Source organism: Nomascus leucogenys, chromosome 14 (genome assembly GCF_006542625.1).
Source record: "Nomascus leucogenys isolate Asia chromosome 14, Asia_NLE_v1, whole genome shotgun sequence".
NCBI classification, from domain to species: Eukaryota; Metazoa; Chordata; class Mammalia; order Primates; family Hylobatidae; genus Nomascus; species Nomascus leucogenys.
The window spans coordinates 161,880-185,801 of NC_044394.1; the positions used below are offsets into that span (position 1 = coordinate 161,880).

Here is a 23,922-nt window from a genome sequence, read left to right on the forward strand (position 1 = left end):
TCTTTTATGTTAGTGTTTTCTCTAAAACATTCTGAAGGGGCAAATACTTCCAGAAGAGGGTTTTCTTGAGGACTCAGGTCTCCTAAGGATGAAAAAACCCCTTGTGAATTTATGAGGCTCTTCTCTGCAGAGAACGGCAGCCTCTTTGCGAGCATCAGTCTATTGAGATAACTGCCCTTTCTAAACTTTCTAATCTTTTTGGCCTTGGGTGTTCTGTGGGCCACACGGGAGCGAGTTTTATAAAAGCGGTATTTTTTTTCTGGAATGTGCGATTGGTTTAGCAGCCTCCATGTTTTTAACCCTAGCCATTGCCATTTCTAAAATTAAAATGGTGTAGGCTAAGTCTTTTGATCTGTCTCTGACCTGAGGTAGGGCTTTTGCAGGGCTAGAGGCAGAAGGCACGCCCATGGAGAAGGGTTTCAGCATAGAGGATACTGCTGCCTTATGCTCCTGGGCGAACAAAGGCTTGGCGTAGATGGTGTTTCCCGCTACCTTTTCAGGCCCCTGCACTATGTGAGGCTGTTCCAGCTCCCTTGGGGCTGGACTCTCAAGCCTTTTTTCTTTGGCAACATTGTCCACAAATGCCTGGGCATCCTGTTCTTTTCTAGTGCTGTGCTTTCCCACCTCTTCGAAGTGTCTTTTCTGGATGCTCCTTGGGCCTATGAGGACTCTGTTCACTCTCTGCAGGTTTTTGCCTACACTTTGGATCTTTGCCAGGCTGTTTTCCTGTGGTTCAACAGTTTCTAGTTTGTTTGCAAATATTTGGTGTTTAAATTTGTTACCTAGAAGGCTGGACTGTGAGCGGCTCTTTCTATTGTTTTTCAAAATACTCAGGAGCCTATCTCCATCTCGTACATTTGAAAAAAGCAGTTTAGCGAATGATAACATTATCGATTCTTCATCTAGATTTCCTTCTGAGAAATAAGGCAAGATGTGACTTAGTGCATTGATAACATCACTCTCGTCGTTAGTGTCTAGCTGCTCACTCCCAAAGCCTGACAACTTGATGCCGCTGCTGTCTGAGGGCGCCTCCGACTCAATAGTCAGCTCAGTGCTTGTGTGCTGCTTCCAGGCTTGCAATGCCTTCACTAACACTCCTTCTGGATCCCCTACAGATGCTTCTTCAGCTGTCAGAAGAGACTGTTTTCATCATGAAAGATCCCTGATCATCTTTCATACTCAGTCCATAGCTGTACGCCCCAGTCACACAGAGTAAGAGTCAGCAAACGTTCGAGTGCCATTCAGAGAGGAGAAACTACACCCAAACCTAAACCTACGAAATGGCAACAATGAAAGGAGGAAAAGACATCTTTTGAAAACATGGCCACCTACTTGGAACATTCCATAGTGTGACATACAGTCACTCTGCTTAGGGTTATTCCGTTGATCCCCAGGGGCCAATTGCCCAGTGCTCGGTCAAAGCCCAAGGTGGAAGACAAGTGCTTCCCTGATGAGCTGATGAGCTGGCCTCTCTGCAGACTGCTCCGTACCCTGTGCTGTCCTGCCTCACATGCAGAGAGAGCACAAGGCTCCCGCTCTCCTCACCCTCAGTGTGCCCGTGTTCTTGCTACCAACACAGCTGAATGCAATGAAAGGCGGTCCTCTGAGAGGAGCAGGGAGGAGATGCTAAAGTGGATGCCCCCTCCCATTGCTGATAGATCCTCGTCTGGCATGTGCTCCACCCACCCACCCCATTCTCTGCTCCCACATATCATAGCCCCATCACAGAAGATGCGACATGGAAAAAAACATTGCGTCCACCTTAGTTATTTTCTTAAATTTGGGCAGGGATCCAGGGTGTAGGTTAAGAGATTGTTAATTTGCCAGATTGTATGCCTATGTTGTTAAATATACAATGAATCTATGGTATGATAGCAGTTTCTGGATAAACATTACTTGAAGTCCTAAATGCAGAAGGGAAAAAGCAACTTTTGTCAGATGCCTCCTTTGCTTTCATTTCATCTCTTAATATTTTGGATGGGGAATCATCCAAAGCTTCTGACTGCATGAAGGTCAAGTGTGCCAGTGTGCAGCTGGGCTTCTTTTCCAGAAGTAAAAGTATTTTGGGTGGTGCTGAAGGCCAGCGGAAGAAGTAAAGATTGCGAGAAAAGAGAAACATGGGCTTGGGGAGAACCCAGAATCGGGGACAGAAGACCTGGCACTAGGCTACAGCACTCAGCACCTCTGATCTTGTTTTTCCTCATCTGTAAAAGGAGATTAACAATGCTTTTCTGCCCACGTCTTGGGGAGAAGGGAAGAATATAATTGTTAAAAAAAAAAAAAAAAGAAAAAGTTTTGAAAAATAAGCAACACTGTCTTTATAGAAGTAGCCAAGCATTATTAATTGTCCACCCCATATCACTGGTAGATACCTGTATTCAAGAAGTCACATTTTAGAAGTCATGAAGTTGGTGCTAATAAACCTAATCTACAGAAAAACTCTTGAAAGCACTTGAGCATTTGTTCTATGACTTGAAAAGTTTGAGATTCAGAGCAAATTCAGAGTTGGATGGACTAAGAATGGAAAAGCCCTCCATTCCATTAGAAAAGCCAGGTAGCAATTTCTGGTTATGGAACCAGAAGCTCTCAGGCTTCAAATAAAACAGCATCTCTTCTACTCTTATAAAATTGTAAGAACAAAAACAAAAACAAAACCAGATCTACATCTGTCCTAAAAGGCAGAGAGTATTTGAGGCCTCATGGATATAAAACCAGCTTATAAACTACATTGCACTATATGAAGAAATTATCACTGGGGGCAAAGCACCAAGCAGAGAGCACAGTACACAGTGTGTGGATGTTCATGTTATTCCCTAGCCCTCCCATTCCTTTCTCTTGGTCCTTTATGCATATGGAACTGTTCCACTATTAAATTTTGTAATAATAACTGAGAACCTGACTCCCAGCAAGGGAGTAGTTCAGAAGTTGAGGGAGTTTAAATCCGACTGAGTAAATAAAGCAATTATATCATTAGCTTAAAATTTCATCAATTAAAAATAAAAATTTAAAAACAAATACTTAAAATAATGTAACAATTTATCACCAAGCAATTTGGACTCACGACAATGTATGGTGTTAGTCAGACATGAGTGTTGCAATGCAGCTTGACTGTCTTGCAGACAGCCTCAATGCAGCTCAGGAGGCTGAGGCAGGAGAATCACTTGAACCCAGGAGATGGAGGTTGCAGTGAGCCAGGATCGTGCCATTGCACTCCAGCCTGTGCAACAAGAGTGAAACTCTGTCTCAAAAAAAAAAAAAAAAAGGTGAAGCGAAAATAGGAGCAGAGCAGCGGTTAAGCAATGATGTGATGGGGCTAAATAAGAATGGATAAGAAAACGAGTAAAAGACTGGGGTAAAAGTAAAAGACTGGAGAATGGGTCTAACTAACATTAAAGGAGAAGGAGGAGAAGGGAGAGTTGACAAGCAAAGGTGAAAACAGAAAGTCAGTTGTCAGTATGGCTTGGGGAGATAAAGAAGGCCCAGGAAGGCCTACAGGAAAAGGCTGCCATGTCAGGCAAGACACAGAGGATGATTGAGGAAAGGTGATTCTTACAAGGTGGTGAAGATGCCATTGTAGGTGTTGGGCTCTGGCACAGGCACTTGGTGGAGCCTCTGCTTTGGGCTCAGACCAACACATGACAGAGTCTCATCTCTGCAGGTACAGAGCTCACATATGTTGGTGCTTGTGGAGGCCTTCTGTTCCTCTGGTGCAGTTTCAGACTGCACCAACGAATCCTGCGAAGATTCTAACTTTTTAGGTGGACCTGTGACCTCAGTCAGGCTTCAATACAGAGTCTGAACCTGGTCTGGACGAGGAGCTGTAGTCTTCTCCAGGACTGTGGAATGTCCAATCTCTGTAGTGGGTTCTGGAGTTATGGCAAGCCCCGGGTCTGGAGGCTGAGCTGAGGTTTCCCCCGTGGTTGGAGACGGTTTAACCTCTGTAGTAGGCTCTGTAGTTATGCTAAGCTCCAGGTCCAGAGGTTGAACTGTGGCTTCAGTCAGGTGTGAATGCTGAGCCTCACCCTTGTCTGAAGGTGGAAGGGTCACCTCAGGGTGTTCTGGAGGAGGAGCTGTAGTCATCAGGGCTGTAGAAGATTCAACCTCTGTTGTGGATTCTGGAGTGATGGTAAGCCCCAGATCCAAAGGTTGAACTGTGGCTTCAGTCAGGTGTGAATGCTGAGTCTGAACCTGGTCTGGATGTGGAAGTATCACCTTAAGGTGCTTTGGAGGAACTATAGTCCTCTTCAGGGGTGTAGAATGTTCAACCCCCGTAGTGGGTTCTGGAGTGATGGTAAGTCCCATGTCCAAAGGTTGAACTGTAATTCTGGGTGACATTGGATGCTGAGCTTGATCCTGACCTGGTGTTGGAATTGTTACCACTCGACATACTACAAGTTGGGGTACAATTTTCTTAGGAGGCTGAGTTGGGGTCTCCTGCATGATGGGAGAAAGTTCAACCTCTGTCATGAATTCTGGAATGATGGTAAGTCCCAGATCCAAAGGTTGAACAGTGACACTGGGCAATGTTGAAGGCTGAGCTGGACCCTGGCCTGGTGTTGGGACTGTCACCTCATAATGAGCTGGAGGTTGAGCAGCAAATTCCTTAGGTGGCTCTGGAAGCTGAACTGGGACCATTTGCTGCCTTGAAGGTTCTACCTCCTTAGGGGACTCTGGAGCCTGGACTGTGACCTCCTGCTTGGTCAGAGAAAGGTTCTGCCTCCATAGGGGACTCTGGAATCTGAGCTGGAACCTCCTGCTGAGTTACAGATGGTTCTACCTCCTGAGGGAACTCTGGAGGCAAAGATGGGGCCATCTGCTGGGTCAGAGAGGGTTCTATCACCATAGCGGGGTCTGAAGACTGAGCAGGGACTGCCTGCTGGACTGGAGAGGATTCTACCTCTTTAGGTGGTTTTAAAAGCCGAGTTGGGGCCTGCTGTAGGACTGGAGATGGTTCGACCTTCTCAGGTGGCTCTGATGGCTGAGCTGGTATCTCCCACTGTGGTGGAGGACTGACCTCTTCAGTGGACTTCCGAGGCTTCCTGCTGGGTTGCAGATGGTTCAACCTCCTTAGGGGGCTCTGGTGGCTCAGCTGGGAACCCTTGCTGGACTGGAGAAGGTTCTGCCTCCTTAGGGGGATCTAGAGTCTGAGCTGTGGCCTCTTGGTGGATGGGAGATTCAATCTTTTCAGGAGAACGCAGAGGCGGGGAAGGGAGATCAGGCTGGGCTAGAGAAAAGTCAGCCTGTTCAGTGGGAATAGGAGGGTTGTCCTGCTGGACTGGAGAAGGTTCTTCCCCCATAGTGACAGCTGTAGGTTTGGTAAGCTCCCTATCTAGATCTAGATATGACACATCTAGAGGCGAACCTATTGCTTCATCATTCAGTGAACTTCCAAAGTCTGAGGAGAGCTGAGTTGGAGACTGAGTTGTGGTCTCTTTATGGACTGGAGGAAGTTCATAATTTTCAGGTCTACTTAGCTGCTGAATTATAATGTCTTGCTGGTCTTTCAAATGTCGAAACTGCTCAGGGGACATTAAGGGCTGAGCTGGGGCCTCCTGCTGGGTTAGAGAAGACTCACCCTCCTCAGCAGTCTGTGGATGCTCAGCTGCAGCCTCCTGCTGGGTTGGAGAGAGGTTCTCATTATTAATAGGTTCCAGAGATTGAACTGAAGTCGCCTATTGAATTGCTAAACGTCCAACTCTTCTGATGACTCTGGAGGTAGAGGTGGGCCCCCGTGCTGGATGGCAGGAGGTTCTACATTACCTGGACCTGAGAGCTGAGCTATAGCTTCCTGGTGGACTGGAGAAGTTTCCACCTCTGCACTAGGCTCTGTTGCTATGGTGAGCTGCATGTCTGGAGGCTTAACAGAGACACTGGGAAAATCTGAATGCTGAGTCTGACGGTGACCTGGAGGTGAAACTGGGACTTCATGATGTTCTGGAGGCTGAGCTGGGGCATCCTGCTGGGCTGGAGAAGATTCAACCTCCCCAGAAGACTCAGAAGGCTGAGCTGGCTGCTCCTGCTCACTGGGGGAAAGTTCAGGCTCCGTGGGAGGACCTGGCGGCTCAGTTGGGGCCTCCTGTTGGGTTGCAGAAGGTTCCACCTCCTCTGGAGGATGAATTGGGGCCTTCTTCTGGGCTTGGGAAGATTCTGTCTCATTTTTGGGCTCTGAAGTCACAGTAACCTCCACATCTGCAGGTTTAACTGTAATGTTGGGCAAGTTATAATGAGCTTGATCCTCACCTGGAGGTTGAACTGTCACTTCATGATTCAGTGGAGTTTGAGCTAGACTCTCCATAGAGGACTCTGGAGGCAGAGCTGGGGCCTCCTGCTGGGTCGAAGGTTCTACCTCCTGAGGGAGCTGTGGAAGCTGTGCTGGGGCTTCTTCCTGGAGTGAAGAGGACTGGATGTCTTCCAGGGTCTCTGGATTTTGAGTTTCAGGCTCTAGATGGAATTGAGAAAGTCCAACTTGCTCAGTTGACCCTGGAGGCTCATCTGCGTTCACCCGGAGTTCTGGAGGCAGGCTGCCGGGATATAGTGTGTCCATACTCGAATATCCATCCTGCAAAGTCTGTTTCTGATGCTGAGGTTTGGATAATTGGTGTAGAATCCCAACAATCTCAGCAAGGCTCCAACGCTCAGCTAGATCTTTCTTCAGGTTCTTGGGCGAAACAAATTTAGTTGGTTTTGAAACCTTACTTTCTAGTGGAACAAGTATTTCATCTGCCTGATGACCTGCAGCCCGATCTAGATCTGCAGTTTGAACCTTATTTTTGAGGCGAGGAAGCTGAACTGGGGTCTGGTTCTGATCCCCATCCCCATCCAGCAGTGGAACCACCTCTGGGAGCCTTTCTTGCGGAGTCAGCTTGTCATTTAAATCCTGATGTGCAGCCAAGAACTGCTCTGGCCCCAGGGGCAGCTCTCCAGCTGAATCCGTGTCCAGGAATGGAGCCAAATTTTCAGTCAATTCCTGGGGCAGGGCTGACATCTGCGAAGAAGCAGAGGGCCCTAGTTAATCAAAGTCCCCTGGGGCTGCTGGGGGAGCAGGTGCATGGGGAGATTCCCACGAGAGATGGGAGGAGCAGGAAGACCAGGGCTCAGGTGGCCCCATGGGGTTAGAGGTCAGCTGGAGTGGGTCCTTGACCCACACCAGAGGCTGAGCCTCCTTGACTAGTAGACGCAACAGTTGCCACGTAAGGAGGGGCCATGGGCCCCAGAAACGCAGCCAAGACATGACACACGCTGGTGCTGCGCACTCAACGGGAGCCCTTCTGGCAGCCCGGAGATGCTCATGCCCCTTATGAGCGTGCGCCCCGCCCTGTCTTTATGACACCGTTATGCCACCTTTATTAGGCTGGGGTCCAGATCTGCTCCATGTTACCAGGGCAATCTTATGTCACAATCCCACCCAAGCACCCCTCCCCTCCCCTTAGTGAGGAAGGATTTGGGCCGCAGGCCGGGGTGGTCCCAGGACTCCAGTGGCCTGCTGTGGTATGGTGTGGTGGGGTCGGGTGGGGGCGTGGCAGAGCTTCCCAAGGAAGTCATGGGACCTCACCTTGGGATCTGCAGAAGTGCTAGTTCACAGGCCGGGCGCAGTGGCTCACGCCTGTAATCCCAGCACTTTGGGAGGCCAAGGTGGGCGGATCACGAGGTCAGGACATCGAGACGACGGTGAAACCCCAGCTCTACTAAAAATACAAAAAATTAGCCGGGCGTGGTGGCAGGCGCCTGTAGTCCCAGCTACTCGTAGAGGCTGAGGCAGTAGAATGGCATGAACCTGGGAGGCGGAGCTTGCAGTAAGCAGAGATGGCACCACTGCACTCCAGCCTGGGTGACAGAGCAATACTCTGTCTAAAAAAAAAAAAAAAAAAAAAAAAGAAGTGCTAGTTCACTTCTGGCAGCCTGACTTCTTCCTCCTCCAAGGTGAAATCCAAGAATACTCTTCCTTCCAGCGAGAGAAACTGACCTTCAAAATGGGCACCTGTTAGGGTGGCAGCAGGACGCACGTTACAGTCATTTATTCCAAAATATTGCCGTTTTCGCTAAACTGTTGCATGTTTGATAATTAATTCACCACCCTATTAGGTAGGGGCTACCAGGGAATAAGCGAGGACTTCAAATTTTCTGTAGGAGGGGTGTTGGGGGTGGGCGATTCAGTCTCGGAGAGAAGGTTTTAATCCGAGTGAAGAGCCCTTTGCACTAGCATGGGAGGAGGCTGAACTGTCGTCCTGCCTTAACTCAACACAGCCATTACCCTAGAAGTTACAGCGCCACACTTCAGAGATCTACCCTGTGTGCACACATGGAGAAGAGGCTTAGGTTGTTAAAGTCAGCATGTTAAATAATTTCCTGAAATGTGACTATAACTAGAACCCAGCTGACTTCCCCCACAGCCATTCTTACCTATTTTATTACTGTCTGGCACAATTATCAGCAGGTAAACTCCAAGAAGGTGCTTCATCTTATTCAAGTGCACAGGCATAGGGTGCATAGTGATGGTTTTAAAATTGAAGGGGGGCTGTGCACAGTGGCTCACACCCACAATCCCAGAACTCTGGGAGGCCGAGATGGGCGGATCACTGAGTTCAGAAGTTCCAGACCAGCCCGATCAACATGCTGAAACTCCGTCTCTACTGAAAATACAAAATTAGCTGGGCGTGGTGGTGCATGCCTGTAATCCCAGGTACACCGGAGGTTCAAGCAGGAGAATTGCTTCAACATGGGAGGCAAATGTTGCAGTGAGCCGAGATCGCAACAATGCACTCCAGCCTGGGCAACAAGAGAGAAACTCCGTCTCAAAAAAATAAAATAAAATTGAAGGGATTCCAAGATTCGCCTCATTTAGGGATGGATCTATTGTTATAATTAGATTTCTGAAATCAGTGCTAACTTCCTCTCACATTTCACAGGAAGCTAGACTTCTTAAAGCTGGAAGTTTCCTTGGTGGGTTTTATTTAAATTGAATTAAAATAATTATTTTACAGGGAAAAACTTCCAAACACTTTGCAACTTTGGGGTAAAAGTTAAATGAAACACTCTAACCCCAAATTAAGTTCCCACTGAAATGAAACTTTTTTTTTGCTTTTTTAAAAAAAAATCCATAAATAGTAAATAATGACTGTTTTGAGATGAATTTAGAAATTTAATCCCTATTTTAGAGCTTTCATATGCAGTCATGTGTTGCTTGCCATGTCAGGAGCTTGAGAAATGTGTCAGGTGATTTCACCATTGTGCTAACATCATAGTGTATACTTACACAAACCTAGGTGCTGTACCCTACAGCACACCTAGGCTATACGGCATGGCCTAGGACTCCTAGGCTACAAACCTGTACTGTATGTTACTGTACTGAATATTAAAGGCAACTGTAACACAATGGCAGGTATTTGTGTATGTAAACATGGAAAAGGTACAGTTAAAATATTGTATAAAAGATAAAAATGGCGCCCAGGCACAGCGGCTCACACCTGCAATCCCAGCACTTTGAGATGCAGAGGTGGGTGGATCACCTGAGGTCAGGAGTTTGAGACCAGCCTGGCCAACATAGCGAAAAACAGTCTCTACTGAAAATACAAAAATTAGCTGAGTATGGTGGTGCATGCCTATAATCCCAGCTACTCAGGAGGCTGAGGTAGGAGAATCACTTGAACCCAGGAGGTAGAGGTTGCAGTGAGCTGAGATGGTGCCATCGCACTCCAGCCTGGGCAACAGACGACAACAACAACAACAACAACAAGATAAAAATGGTATATGCCTGTACAGGGATAGCTCCTTTATACTCTTATGGAACCACCATCACATATGTGGTCTATTGTTGACTGGAAACCTCGTTTTGCAGCACGATTGTAAATGATTGACAGAAAGATCTTCAGCAAAATAGTCCACCCAAGGTATATGGGAGATAATGAGATCCAAGCAATGAGCCATATTTGAAAGGCATTATAGTTTTTGAAAGCTGAAGCACAATCAGTCTTAAGGTCAGTTACATTCTTCCCACTTCTCTGGTATCCTGTTTGAAGGCAGTTCTAAAAAGGCCTGTGTTGAAGCAGCCCAGCATCCCTTACTCCTGGGGCCGGAGGAGACTAACCCTTCTCCTGTGTCCACAACTGTAGTAATACAGTCCTCAGTTCTGCTCTCCAAACTTCAAATAAGGGGTCAGAGCCAAGGGTCAAGACTTTAGGAAAAGCCCCAGAAATACCCTGCACTCAAAAAGCAGTTTCAGAGTTTCACATTTTCCTGAGAATGAAACAAATTATACTCCAAATTCTGCTGCTTCTTTTGAATTATGGTTACACTGGCTATGTTATCCCACCCTTGAGTTTTTTTGGTTTGTTTTTTGAGATGGAGTTTCGCTCTTGTCGCCCAGGCTGGAGTGCAATGGCATGATCTTGGCTCACCACAACCTCCACCTCCTTGGTTCAAGCGATTCTCCTGCCTCAGCCTCCAGAGTAGCTGAGATGCATGCGCCACCATTTCCCCATGTTGGTCAGGCTGGTCTTGAACTCCCAACCTTAGGTGATCCACCCGCCTTGGCCTCCCAAAGCACTGGCATTACAGGTGTGAGCCACTGCACCCAGCCCTGTTACCTTTGAGTTTTTATCTCCACATGCAAATACTTACATTTAAGGATGCTGGTGTACACAAAAGTAGCTAATATCTTGCTTAGGATGGCAAAAAAAAAAAACCCACTTTTTTTTTACAATATGTGATGCTATTAAAATAATATTGACATAAAGAACACAAATTAGTAAACAGACACTGGGAAAAAAGTCATAAAAGACCATCGGTTAAAAATAATAGATGGCATTTGAGAAACCCATTCACTAAAATGAGACACAACAAAGAAATTAAGGTGAAACTTCTGAAGAAACCATATCCTTATGTGCTGATCTCTTCCATTTTAAAAGGAATTAACAGAATAATGATAACTTTCAATTTAATTAATTTAATACCAAGACAAGTTTCTTCTTTCTGTATATTTAGTTGAAAGAATGTTAAAATACTTTCTCCTTTCACTGTTACTGGTATCATTACTTAGTATAATCATCTATTATAACAGCAGCAAATTAATACAAATGAAAAAAATTAGAATACTTTTTGAGTCTTAGATAAGGAATCATATGATAGACAAGCTGAATATGAAAGTAAAAACTTCAAGAATATAAAGTACATAAACTGCCAAGAACTTCTAACGTCCTATTTGATTCTTGATAATATATAGTTTCACTTTTAACAAGCCTAAATTTGGAATTAAGACATAAAATCATAAGGCCTTTGCTAGAGACAATAACATGATATGAATAAGAAAAAAATGAATTTTGAAAAACAAGAAATAGTGTGTTAGTATTTAAAGGGTGTAAATATTAAGAGGCAAGCAAAGGTTGATGTCTTTCTTGGGAATATTACTTGAATTCTTTTTTTTTTTAATGTCCCTTCTCACCATTCCTAAGGAATATCACTTGAATTCTTAACACTGTACATAGAATAGCTTTGGAAGTCACTAAACTTTAGCTGTATTAAGATGCATTTCAATCTCTCTATAACTTAAAATACACACTGTAGCATATTAAGTAACCAAATAAAATTTTTTAAAAGTTTAAATTCACTTTACAAAGCATGCTTTTGTTGTAGAAATTTTATTTGGCATGTACAAATATTAGGAAATGTAAGTTAATTTTAAGATGTTATTTATCATCAAATAAACAAAAAGCTGAACTCTGATGCATGAAATAAAACAAATTAACCAGACTGTTCCCCAATGAAGACTAGTCCAAACAACAAATGTTATCCACAAAGAATGAAAACAGAATCACATGAATATAGTATCTTAAAAATTTTTAACTGACACACTTTTTATTTTAAATTTATAGATTTTACCACCATTTACTAAACAGTTTTGGAGAAATACACCTTTCATCTATCAGCAAGTCAGAAATAATGAGCTTCCTTGTGTCAGGAAGAATTTTCAGGAACAAAAATCAAACTGAAACTAATATAACAAAGTGACTGTCAGGCTTAATCAATCTCAATTTAAATTTTCAAAAGGTTTTAGAAGGCCTAAATTAAGGCTTTGTAGTGGCTCATGCCTGTAATCCCAGCACTTTGGGAGGTAGGAGGATTGCTTGAGGCCAGGAATTTGAGATCAGCCTGGGCAACATAGCAAGACACCGGCTCTAGAAAAAAAAATACAACAACTAGCAGGCACTCGCCTGTAGTCCCTACTGCTCAGGAGGCAGAAGTGGGAGAACTGCTTGGACCCAGGAGTTCAAGGCTGCAGTGAGCTATGATCATGCCACTGCACTCCAGCCTGGGCAGCAGAATGAGACCCCGCAAAAAAAAAAAAAACTTTAAAAATAAAAGAGGTCAGGTGCAGTAGCTAATGCCTGTAATCCCAGCACTTTGGGAGGCTGAGGTGGGAGGACTGCTTGAGCCCAGGAGTTTGAGACCAACCTGAGCAACACAGGGAGACCCTGTCTCTACAAAAAAAATTTTAAAAATTAGCTGGGCATTTTGGGATGCGTCTGTGGTACCAGCTACTTGGGAGGCTGAGGTGGGAGGATCGTTTAAGCCAGGGAGGTCAAAGCTGCAGTGAGCCATGAGTCTCACTCTGTCACCCAGGCTGGAGTACACTGGCGCGATCTCGGCTTATTGCAATCTCTGCCTCCCACATTCAAGCGATTCTGCCTCCCAAGTAGCTGGGTACTACAGGTGCCCACCACCACACCCGGCTAATTTCTGTATTTTTAGTAGAGATGGGGTTTCACCATATTGGCCAGGCTGGTCTCGAACTCCTGACCTGAAGTGATCCACCCGCCTCGGCCTCCCAAAGTGTTGGGATTACAGGTGTGAGCCACGGCGCCCAGTCATGAATTCTTATATACACTGGATAGTAAAGTAATTGTATGTATGGGATTGATTTGTTCAAATGGAGGACCTAAGTTTCTTTAAGCATTCAGATGAAGAAAACAAACTTACCCCAGATTGCTTTATAGTAATCTATGAACTCAATATAGAAAAAGAATGATAAGCAAAATGCAAAGATAGTTCTCCCCCAATAGCCATTCTACAGATTGATTCTCTATTATCTTATTCTGAACTTTCTTTTAATGACTAGTCCAATGTAATTACAGATATAGTATTCTGACATTCCAAAATTATCTATATAATGAAATCAATTCTAACTCATCCAAACTAGCACTTTAAAGGAAAGAACTGACAACCAAAAATGACTGGAGGGGGAAAAGAAAAGAGAGAACAATAACAACAAAATGGCAGCTATTATTTATTGAGCACCAATTATATGTCAGTCAGTGCAGTTACAGCCATTTTTTCTCCATTTAATCCTCACCATATCATGATTTCATAGGTAAACTCTATCCAAGTTGATTGTCTGGTCAATGACTAACTTTTCAAGTTGTCACTAGCTTTGGGGCCAGAACTCTGGCCTGCCTGACTCAGTCATCTGAGTTCTTAAGAATTACAGGACTCGGGCCGGGCGCGGTGGCTCACGCTTGTAATCCCAGCACTTTGGGAGGCCGAGGCGGGCGGATCACGAGGTCAGGAGATCGAGACCACGGTGAAACCCCGTCTCTACTAAAAATACAAAAAAAATTAGCCAGGCGTGGTGGCGGGCGCCTGTAGTCCCAGCTACACGGAGAGGCTGAGGCAGGAGAATGGCGTGAACCCAGGAGGCGGAGCTTGCAGTGAGCCGAGATCGCAAAAAAAAAAAAAAAAAAAAAAAAAAAAGAATTACAGGACTCAGGCCTTATCTGCCTTTGTACTTAATTCTCTGAGCAGGCAATGAGCCCATTGTCCTTTCTTCCTCATACCCTCAAGAAAATCCCATACCCTAAAGCATTTCCTGATGTCTGGAATAAAATGATATGCACTATAGTCTATAAACACACAAAAAAGTAGAAAAAAAATTATACATAAAAATTTAAATATTAATAAGGCCTCACAGTATCACTCAGGTTAAAAAAAAAAAAGTGTGTGGGAGGGAGCACCAGTGTTGTTAGACAGAAAAGAGAACTGAGAAAGTAAAATAGGACACGCTTCAGATAATCTATTCCTGGGTCCACCAGGTCCATTGCTTCTGGTCTCAGAACTGCAGTTCTCAATTTTCCCAGGTATGCATATTAATTCACACATTCAGAAGTCAATTCAGCAATAAACAACTGAAGAGAGAGAGAAAAAGAGAGGAAGGAAGAAAGGAAAGAAGGAAGGGAGGGAGGAAAGGAAAGGAATAGACAGGGAAGGAAGGAAAGAAAAGAAAGGAAGAAAGAGAATTTAAAAATAAAAAAAAAGAAAGAAGGGAGGGAGGGAAAAGAAAAATGTCTAGTGGAACTAAAGGTGTTAGTGTGTTTTTGTTTTTGTTTTGTGACGGAGTCTTGCTCTGTCACCCAGGCTGGAGTGCAGTGGCACGATCTCAGCTCACTGCAACCTCCGCCTCCTGGGTTCAAGCGATTCTCCTGACTCAGCCTCCCAAGTAGCTGGGATTACAGGTGCCTGCCACCATGCCCGGCTAATTTTTGTATTTTTAGCAGAGATGGGGTTTCACCATGTTGGCCAGGCTGGTCTCAAACTCCTGATCTCAGATAATCCCCCCACCTCGGCTCCCAAAGTGCTGGGATAACAGGCGTAAGCCATCGCACCCGGCCAAGGTGTTAGTGTTATTAAAAGTTCGGGCAGACTGGGTGCTGTGGCTCACACATGTAATCCCAGCACTTTGGAAGACCGGGACGGGCAGATCACTTGAGGCCAGGAGTTTAAGACCAGCCTGGAGAACATGGTGAAACCCAGTCTCTACTAAAAATACAAAAAGTAGCCGAGCGTGGTGGCATGAGCCTATAGTCCCAGCTATTCAGGAGGCTGAGGTGGGAGAATCACATGAACCCTGGAGGCGGAGGTTGCAGTGGGCCGAGACCACACCACTGCACTCCAGCCTGGGCAACAGAACGAGATTCCCTCTTAAAAAAAAATCCAGGCAATAGAATCTGACAAACCTGGCTTCAAAACTAGTCACTAACTAGCCTAGAATTTGGGGCAAATCCTTTTATAGACTCTTTCTAAACCTCAATCTGTAAAATGGGAATGGATGAGAATGTGGTCAGAGGATAAAACGAGAATGCAATCAAACACTCCCTGATGTGAGGCTCTCCCAAGATTCCAAAGGACTAAAGTTTTTGATAATTAGCATATGCATGTGGGCCTGAGTGCTTCAAAGTTGTCCTTTATATTTCTTCCACTGCCCTCTTTAAGGCATGTCTTCTTTTAAGCAAATTCAGTAATGTATACAAAAATTTGATTTAAGAATAGTTGACTATTTAAATTTAAGAATAGTTATTCTTAAATCAAATTTAAAAAAAGCCATGGTAGGTTTCCCTTAAGCAACAATGAATGTGTTTCATAAAAGTGCTAAACAACCATTAAAAGACATTATCTTCTTTGGAAATAATAGTGAAAAGGTTAAGGTTAAACCCCTTCAGGCTTCCTTTCCCTGAATGTTTTCAGAGTTTATGTTTTAAGGGCGCCTAGTTCTTTGGCTTTAGATAGCTATTTATAATTGCTAATTGAATGACATCTCTAGAACAGATGTATAAACAGAAAAAATTGTGGGCTAGAGCAGAACAGACCCATATTTCAAAGCAGCCCTATCTATGTTACATAAACCTTCCTTCCTTGAGGCAAAACAAAACATAGGGAGCCTATCAGGTCAGAGGATAGAAACTGCTCATAACTGAGGGAGGAGATCTATGAAAAGAGCTTTTGGGTGGCGTAGGAAATCTGCCTTGGTTACTGGACAGACCTAGCTCTCTGACTTGGTAATTACAATTTTTCCTGGGATCTTTTTTTCTTCCTAGACTATCTTTTCCTCAAGGAATAGAAACAGACAAAAAAAAAAGTATATGTTTTCATTTAAAATTAGTATGTCAGGCTTTTTTATAGAAGCATATCTTCACCTTTATTAAATATATGGAAAAAATATGAAATTTCACTTTACAGTTATTTTTCTAGAATGTATATATTTTAGGCCAGGCATGGTAGCTCACGCCTGTAATCCCAGCACTTTGGGAGGCCAAGGTGGGTGGATGACCTGAGGTCAGGAGTTCAAGATCAGGCTGGCCAACATGGTGAAATCCCATCTCTATGAAAAATGCAAAAATTAGCCGAGTGTGGTGGTGCACTCCTGTAATCCCAGCTACTTGGGAGGCTGAGGTGGGAGAATTACTTGAACCTGGGAGGCAGAGGCTGCAGTGAGCCAAGATCACTCCAGCCTGGGCGACAGAGCAAGACCCCATCTCAAAAAAAAAAAGTACATATTTTATATTTTATACTTAATATATCATAATTAAATAATTTTAAATTATTAAAAAAGATTAGAGCTTCATTTTAAAAACAAAAGCATTGTTTATTATTTATCACTATCAATTACTTCCCCCAATATATATTTATAAAATTATAAATTATAAATTTATAAATTATAATGGATACAGTGGCGCACACCTATATAATCCCAGCACTTTGGGAGGCCAAGGTAGGAGATCACTGGAGCCCAGGAGTTCCAGACCAGCCTGGGCAACATAGTGAGACCTTATCTCTACAAAAAATAAAAATAAATAAACATTTTAAAAATTGGCGTGCACTGGCCAGGAGCGGTGGCTCATGCCTGTAATCCCAGCACTTTGGGATGCCAAGGCAGATGGATCATGAGGTCAGAAGTTTGAGACCAGCCTGACCAACATGGGAAAACCCCGCCTCTACTAAAAATACAAAAATTAGCCAGGCCTGGTGGCGTGCTCCTGTAATCCCAGCTACTCAGGAGGCTGAGGCAGGAGAATCGCTTGAACCCAGGAGGTGGAGGTTGCAGTGAGCTGAGATCACGTCACTGCACTCCAGCCTGGGTGACAGAACAAGACTCCATCTCAAAAAAAAAAAAAAATTGCCATGCATGTGTGTGGTCCCAGCTACTTGGGAAGCTGAGGTGGGAGGACTGCTTGAGCCCAGGAGGTTGAGGCTGCAGTGCGCCATGACTGCGCCACTGCACTCCAGCATGGGAAACAGAGTGAGACCCTAATTTTAAAAATATATATATATATAAAAAACATATGTATTTATAATTATCAGCTTTAATAAGTACTACTTAAGCAAACAGTACATAGAGTACATTGTTTAGACATTGAAATGAATGATGTGAAAATCAGTAATAGGCCTTTTAGCAACCTTAATATCTTAATATCCACCAATGTCATTAAATCATAATATCCACTAAAATTAAACCTTAATGTCTAATAAATGTCATTAAAATGTGAGGGCTTTTTTTTTTTGGAGACAGGGTTTGTTGCCCAGGCTGGAGTGCAGTGGCACAATATTGGCTCACTGTATCCCCTACCTCCTGGGCTCAAGTGATCCTCCCACTTCAGCCTCCGAATAGCTGGGACTACAGGCGCAGGCCACCATGCCTGGCTATTTTTGTATGTATTTTTTTGGTAGGGTCGGGGTTTCACCATGTTGCCCAGGCTGGTCTCAAACTCCTGGGCTCAAGTGATCCGCTCACCTTGGCCTCCCAAAGTGCTGGGCTTACAGGCATGAGCCACTGCTCCCAGCCAAAATGTGGGGTTTTTTTTTTTCTTTTTTTGAGACGGAGTCTTGCTCTGTTGCCCAGACTGGAGTGCAGTGGTGCGATCTCGGCTCACTGCAAGCTCTGCCTCCCAGGTTCACACCATTCTCCTGCCTCAGTCTCCCGAGTAGCTGGGACTACAGGCTCCCGCCACGACGCCTGGCTAATTTTTTGTATTTTTAGTAGAGACAGGGTTTCACTGTGTTAGCCAGGATGGTCTCAATCTCCTGACCTCATGATCCACCCACCTCGGCCTCCCAAAGTGCTGGGATTACAGGCGTGAGCCACCACACCTGGCCAAATGTGGGTATTTTTTACACACTGAAAACCTGCTGTATAACCTGCTCCTGTCTTCCCTGAGCTCTGTGGTTCCAGCCCTTCATGGACCATCCTTTCCATCTACTACTGGATGTCAATTCTGTGGTACTTCATGCTTTGGGTATGGTTATTAACCTAAGACTGTAATAATAAAATCTCATGTGTCAAGGCTAACAGGGAAAAATTCTACATCCTACCCCAAGAAAGTGCTAACCACATTATTCAAATGCAATGTGCGGTGGGGTTTTCTGTTCCTTAAAAGCAATGGCTAGTATTAAAACATTTTTTTAAATAAATAAATAGATAAACAGCAACATCCAGGCACACTGGCTCACACCTGTAATGCCAGCACTTTGGGAGGTGGAGGTGGGTGGATTGCCTGAGGTCAGGAGCTCAAGACCAGCCTGGCCAGCATGGAGAAACCTTGTCTCTACTATATTAAAAATACAAAAGTTAGCCGGGTATGGTAGCACACACCTATAATCCCAGCTACTTGGGAGGCTGAGGGACGAGAATCGCTTGAACCCAGGAGGTGGAGGTTGCAGTAAGCCAAGATCACACCACTGCACTGCAGCTTGGGCAACAGAGCAAGACTCTCTCTCTCTCTCTCTCTCTCTCACACACACACACACACACACACACACACAAGCAACAACAGAATATAGCTACAATATAATAATGTAAATACAATCTTTGTAGCATTAATATGCTTACTGTACACAGAATACAATCTGTGTGGATATTCTCTAAAACATGATTTTAAATTGTTTTATGATTATAGATTATAAAGGTTTTTATACTCTTCTAAAGAAAAACAACAACATAGTTTCTACCAGACGCAGGATAAGAGATCACACAAACTAGGGAGAAAAAAACAAAACAAAACAAAAAAACGGGCTAAGACTGGAACCATATGTATCATGGGAAATACAGGACTAGCAAGGGGAAAGAGAGAGGAATTATTTTTTTCATGTAACAAATATTGCATAAAACTATAAAAATTGTATTTATTTGGGTATGTGAACCCCAGACTGACCATGACATACAAAAATAATTTTCATATGAAGATAACAGAAACAAAAGCAACATGAAAGGCTGACAGGGAATCATAAAAAGGTTAAAAAACCCTCAAGTACATTTTCTAATTTCCTTTGAGGAGACTGTGTGCTGGAACTGTTAAAAAATACTGAAAACTCATGCAAAAAACCTATTTTTGGGTTATTTTAACACATTATAATTTGTGCTTATATTATTTGTTATGAGCTTAATGCAAATAAGTCCTTTACAATGGATAATAAATGTAGAGACCCTTTACCAATAACTTACCAATCCATAATTTCCAAACTCATAAAAAAACAAATCAGTTCTCTCATCCTAGCATCACAGAAACTTCATTATGTGCACATAGGTTTTTGCTTAGCCAGCCAAGGAGAGAAGTACTATAGCTGCCTTAAATAACTAAATTATTCTGTAGCATACTAATTCACCCCATGAAAGCTAATTCCAAGGAAAGTTGACATTTGGTAACTAGGTAAATGCCACGTGAAATTTAATGTTTTCTTGAAAGAATCCCCAATAATTATTCTTTTTAAAAAAATTCTGATTTTCAAAGAAAAATTAAGACATATTTTCTAAGGTTCATTTCTTTGTCTCAATAATAGCATGGTAATGAAAAACCTAGAAACCCACCTCAGTGTGTCTTTGATGTAATGCATTATATTCCTTCTTCAGTTCTGCTTCTCTTTCTTCAAGTCTGCTAACTGAAATTAAGATACATACACTTGATCAAAACAAAATAAGAAATTCACTTGAAAAAGTACATGTTTAAACTCAGAATGGGCTATCCATAATCCTTAGCAACTTTCAGACTCAGTGTTCCATATGCAAGTCTTCACAAAGCAGTGACCTCATTTCATCATCCTTAATAATGAAAACTTTCAGACGAGGGGAATACATTAGATTGGTTCTCTAATATTCCTATATTTATCAGGTCATCCCCCTAAACAGTTTATTTTTTAACATGACATAGAATTAACTCTTTCAAAAACACAAATCACCTCATCAAAGTTTTAAACTGGGATTGGGGCCCAAATAATGTATTTCCAACACTACTCAAGCTCTTTAGCACTGGCAGTTTGTGAAAGTTGATTGTTTATAAGTACTTTTCCTGCTTCAGGTCTCCTCAATTTCAGGGACTCATCTTCTTTTATTTAGCTCCCTCTGCTGATGGGTTTTGTGAGTGGCACTGACTTGAGGTAGTGCTCACAGTGCACAACTTTAGGATATTTTTTTTTTAAAGTTTTATTAATAGATCCTGAGATACAGAATGTCAGGACAGGATTCCACAGGAAAGAATAACTGATAGCAAAGAGGAATGATTCAGGGAGGAGGTGGTGTCCACACAGAACCACAAAGGAAGAAATTACAGTACTCAAGACAGATGGTAATGAGAGCATTCCTGACACTGTTACCACAGAGAAGGGAACACAAAACCATGCCAGTGGTGAGGCAGAGGGTGGTGGTGAGGCAGAGGGGAGACTGGCCAGACTGGAGGAGCCCATACTTGGCTAACGAGCAGTGGGAGACAGTCTGGGGAGAAATAAAGCTGGTGCTAGAGGAGTTTGTCAAGGTACTCGTTTAGTCTGTTGGAAAGCCTGAGCATAGTTGAAAATGTTCCCTGGGTTTAAGGGTCGCTGGCTGCCAACAGGCAAGGCTGTGTGTAATCTACAACTGGTGACTGTGGAGGACAGCTGTAGAAGGAACTAGTATGAACTAATACTCTGACAGCAGATAAATGAATGTTTTATATGCCTCCTAGTATTAACACACCAGACACCAAGCAAAACATACCTTGTGCTCCCTAGAAAATTCATTTTGGGTTTGTGTACCTTTACTTGCCATAATTTGTTTAAATATCTTGAAAATATGTGATTAGGAAAACTGTAGCTGTCTTTGTTTTGATTTGTTTCTAATTCAAGCCTATGTGTCGTTGGCTCATTACATTTGCACCAGAGAGCAAACACACACTACAGTACCCACGGAGCACATTTTATCATGCCACGCAAGTGTTGAGTACATCTGCTGCTCATCTTATCCTGTGGCTGAAAGTGATAATAAGCAAATTTATTATGCAGATGTGTCATGATAAAATAATAGATGCTAAAACCATAAATTAATTTTTTAATAAAATTTAATTCTATGATTTTTATTTTAAAACAGGAAATCCAAGCAAATTATGCATATTTAATAATTTCAAAATAAACATTTTCTGCTACTTCTTGTCATTTAAACTGATTAAAACTTAAAGGAATTCTGAGACTACTGGAAAAACCATATCTATTTTCAATTGTTCATCTCTTTGAATCATTATTTTCTTGATAATGTGCAACAAAAACAAAAATTGGATGCTGAGGCTAAAATAAAATCCAACTATCATTCATAATCCTCGATTTCAAATTTGTGCTCAATAGCAGAGCCTTATTATTCTTGTCAGCTGATATAAATTCATAAACAAATTTGTATCACCAACACCACCACTACTAATAGCAGCCAACAATATCAAGTGCTTATTAGGTACCATACAGTCCTAAGAACTGCATATAAACTAACTTATTTGAGCCTAACATTAACCTTATGATCAAAGTATTATTATTACATACATGGTAGAGATGAGGAAACTGAAGCAAATAGGAGCTAAGTAACTTGCCCAAAGTCACACAGATAGAAAATGGCAAAGCAAGGATTCCTATCAGAATCTGGCTCCAGAATCTATGTTCTTAATTACCATGCTATACTGCTTCTCAGCAAATACTCCTTTTAATCTGTTTTGTATATTGGAGTTTACTTTAAGACTTCACTTTGGGCAGAGGGGAGTATGCTTCAAACAAAAAACTCCTCTGTTCTTACAGAAACAACCCATTCACAGATACTTTGACACAAAGGCATCAAACTGCCAAGCAAAATGTGTACCCAAGTCAGGGAGATGCACATTAAAACCAAAATGCAACACCACCATGCTTCTGAATGGCTACAACGAAAAACACAACACACCAAGTGCCAGTATGGATGTGGAACTACTGGAACTTTCATAAACTGTGGTGTATGGTTTCATACACCGTAACTTGGTATGCCCAATTTAAGAACTGTTTGGCAAGATTTAATTAAGCTGAACGTTTGCAACCCTGTGACAAAACAATGTCATTGCTAGAAAGCCTATATATGTGTCCACCCAAAGGTATTTAAAACAATGTTCAAAGAAGCACAATCTGAAAACAACCCAACTGTCCATCAAGAGTAGAATGGATATTCATGTACTGGAATACTGTACAATGTGAATAAACAAATTATTGCCACACACAACATCATGGACCAATAGTACAAATATGATGTTGAAGGAAAGAAGCAGAAACAAAAGAATACAAAATTCAAAGACATAACACAAAACTAATCTGAAATGTTAGAAGTCAGGATAGTAGTTACCTCTGGGGAGGAGTTAGTGATCTAATGTATTTATGTCTGTATAGCCCCAGCCCACCTCAGTTCAAACACAATGTGCATCCATTCACACAGGCACTTTCCTTTGCTTGAACACTCATTCTTCCTTATGTTATCCTACAACGGCTAAGAGTTCAACATGCAGAATGGGATTTAAACAAATTACTCAGAACCATAACAAACAAGCTTTATTGCTCTGACTTTAGCATTCTCAGGGACAGAACAAAAATGTTACCGAATAGACTGGATAAAGAAAATGTGGTGGCTCACACCTGTAATCCCAGCACTTTGAGAGCCGAGGTGGGCAGATCACAAGGTCAGAAGTTCGAGAACAGCCTGGCCAACATGGTGAAACCCCATCTCTACTAAAAATACAAAAACTAGCTGGGCGTGGTGGTGCATGCCTGTAATTCCAGTTACTTGGGAGGCTGAGGCAGGAGAATCGCTTGAACCCAGGAGGCGGAGGTTGCAGTGAGCCAAGATTGCGCCATTGCAACTCCAGCCTGGCAACAGAGTGTGACTCCATCTCAAAAAACAAACAAACAAAACACCAGAATCTCACCACTTTTACCACCTTCATCACTCTCACCTTGACCCAAGACATCATCTCTTGCTTAGGTTATTACAATAATAATCCTGGTCTCCTGACTAGTTACTCTACTTAGCCTTTGTTCCCTACATTCTCAAAATAGAGAAGGAATCAAAGAGTGACTGACCGCTCAAAACTTCAAAGCTTCCGATCTCATTTTTAAAAGGAAACAAAAATTCTTACGATGGTCTGTAAGACTTTTCTGGATCTGATTGTCAAGTCACAACACTCTTTGCCCCCCATCCCCACAGAGAACTCTTATCTCCTGACCTGTTATGGACTGAATTGTGCCCCCTCACCCCCCAAATTCATAGGCTGAAGCTCTACCTCCCAATATGACTGCATTTGGGGGATAAGTTATGCCTTTAAGAAGATAATTAAGGGCCAGGCGAGGTGGCTCACACCTGTAATCCCAGCACTTTGGGAGGCCGAGGCAGGTGGATTACCTGGGCAGGAGTCCGAGACCAGCCTCGCCAACATGGTGAAACCCTGTTTCTACTAAAAATACAAAACTTAGCCAGGTGTCACGGCAAATAGCAGTAATCTCAGCTACTTGGGAGGCTGAGGCAGGAAGATCGCTTGAATCTGGGAGATGGAGGTTGCCATGAGCTGAGATTGCACCACAGCACTCCAGCCGCGGTGACAGAGCGGGACTCTGACTTTTTTTAAAAAAAAAAAAGGCAGAAGAAGGTAGGTAATTAAGGTTGAATGAGGTCATTAGGGTGGGGCCCTGATCCAACAGGGCTGGTATCCTTATAACAGCACGAGATAGGCAAAAGGCCATATTAGGACACAGAGGTAAAGCAGCCACCTGCAAGCCAAGGAGAAAGGCCTCAGGAGAAACCAAATCTGCTTCTACCATGGATCTCAGATTTCCAGCCTCCAGACTGTGAGAAATAAATTT

General features: G+C 43.1%; 1 protein-coding gene across 1 annotated transcript in view; it reads right to left on the reverse strand.

The window, feature by feature from the left end:
• Positions 1-7,276, reverse strand: part of LOC100587077 (leucine-rich repeat-containing protein 37A3-like) — a 10,811-nt gene extending 3,535 nt beyond the window's left edge. The window contains 9 exon segments of the mRNA XM_030828167.1: positions 17-257; positions 259-726; positions 856-1,127; positions 3,062-3,091; positions 3,094-3,143; positions 3,554-4,624; positions 5,542-5,695; positions 5,698-6,691; positions 6,836-7,276. Coding sequence (XP_030684027.1) covers positions 17-257; positions 259-726; positions 856-1,127; positions 3,062-3,091; positions 3,094-3,143; positions 3,554-4,624; positions 5,542-5,695; positions 5,698-6,691; positions 6,836-7,231 — 3,676 coding nt within the window. The 5' untranslated portion in view covers positions 7,232-7,276.
• Between the last annotated feature and the right edge of the window lie 16,646 nt (positions 7,277-23,922).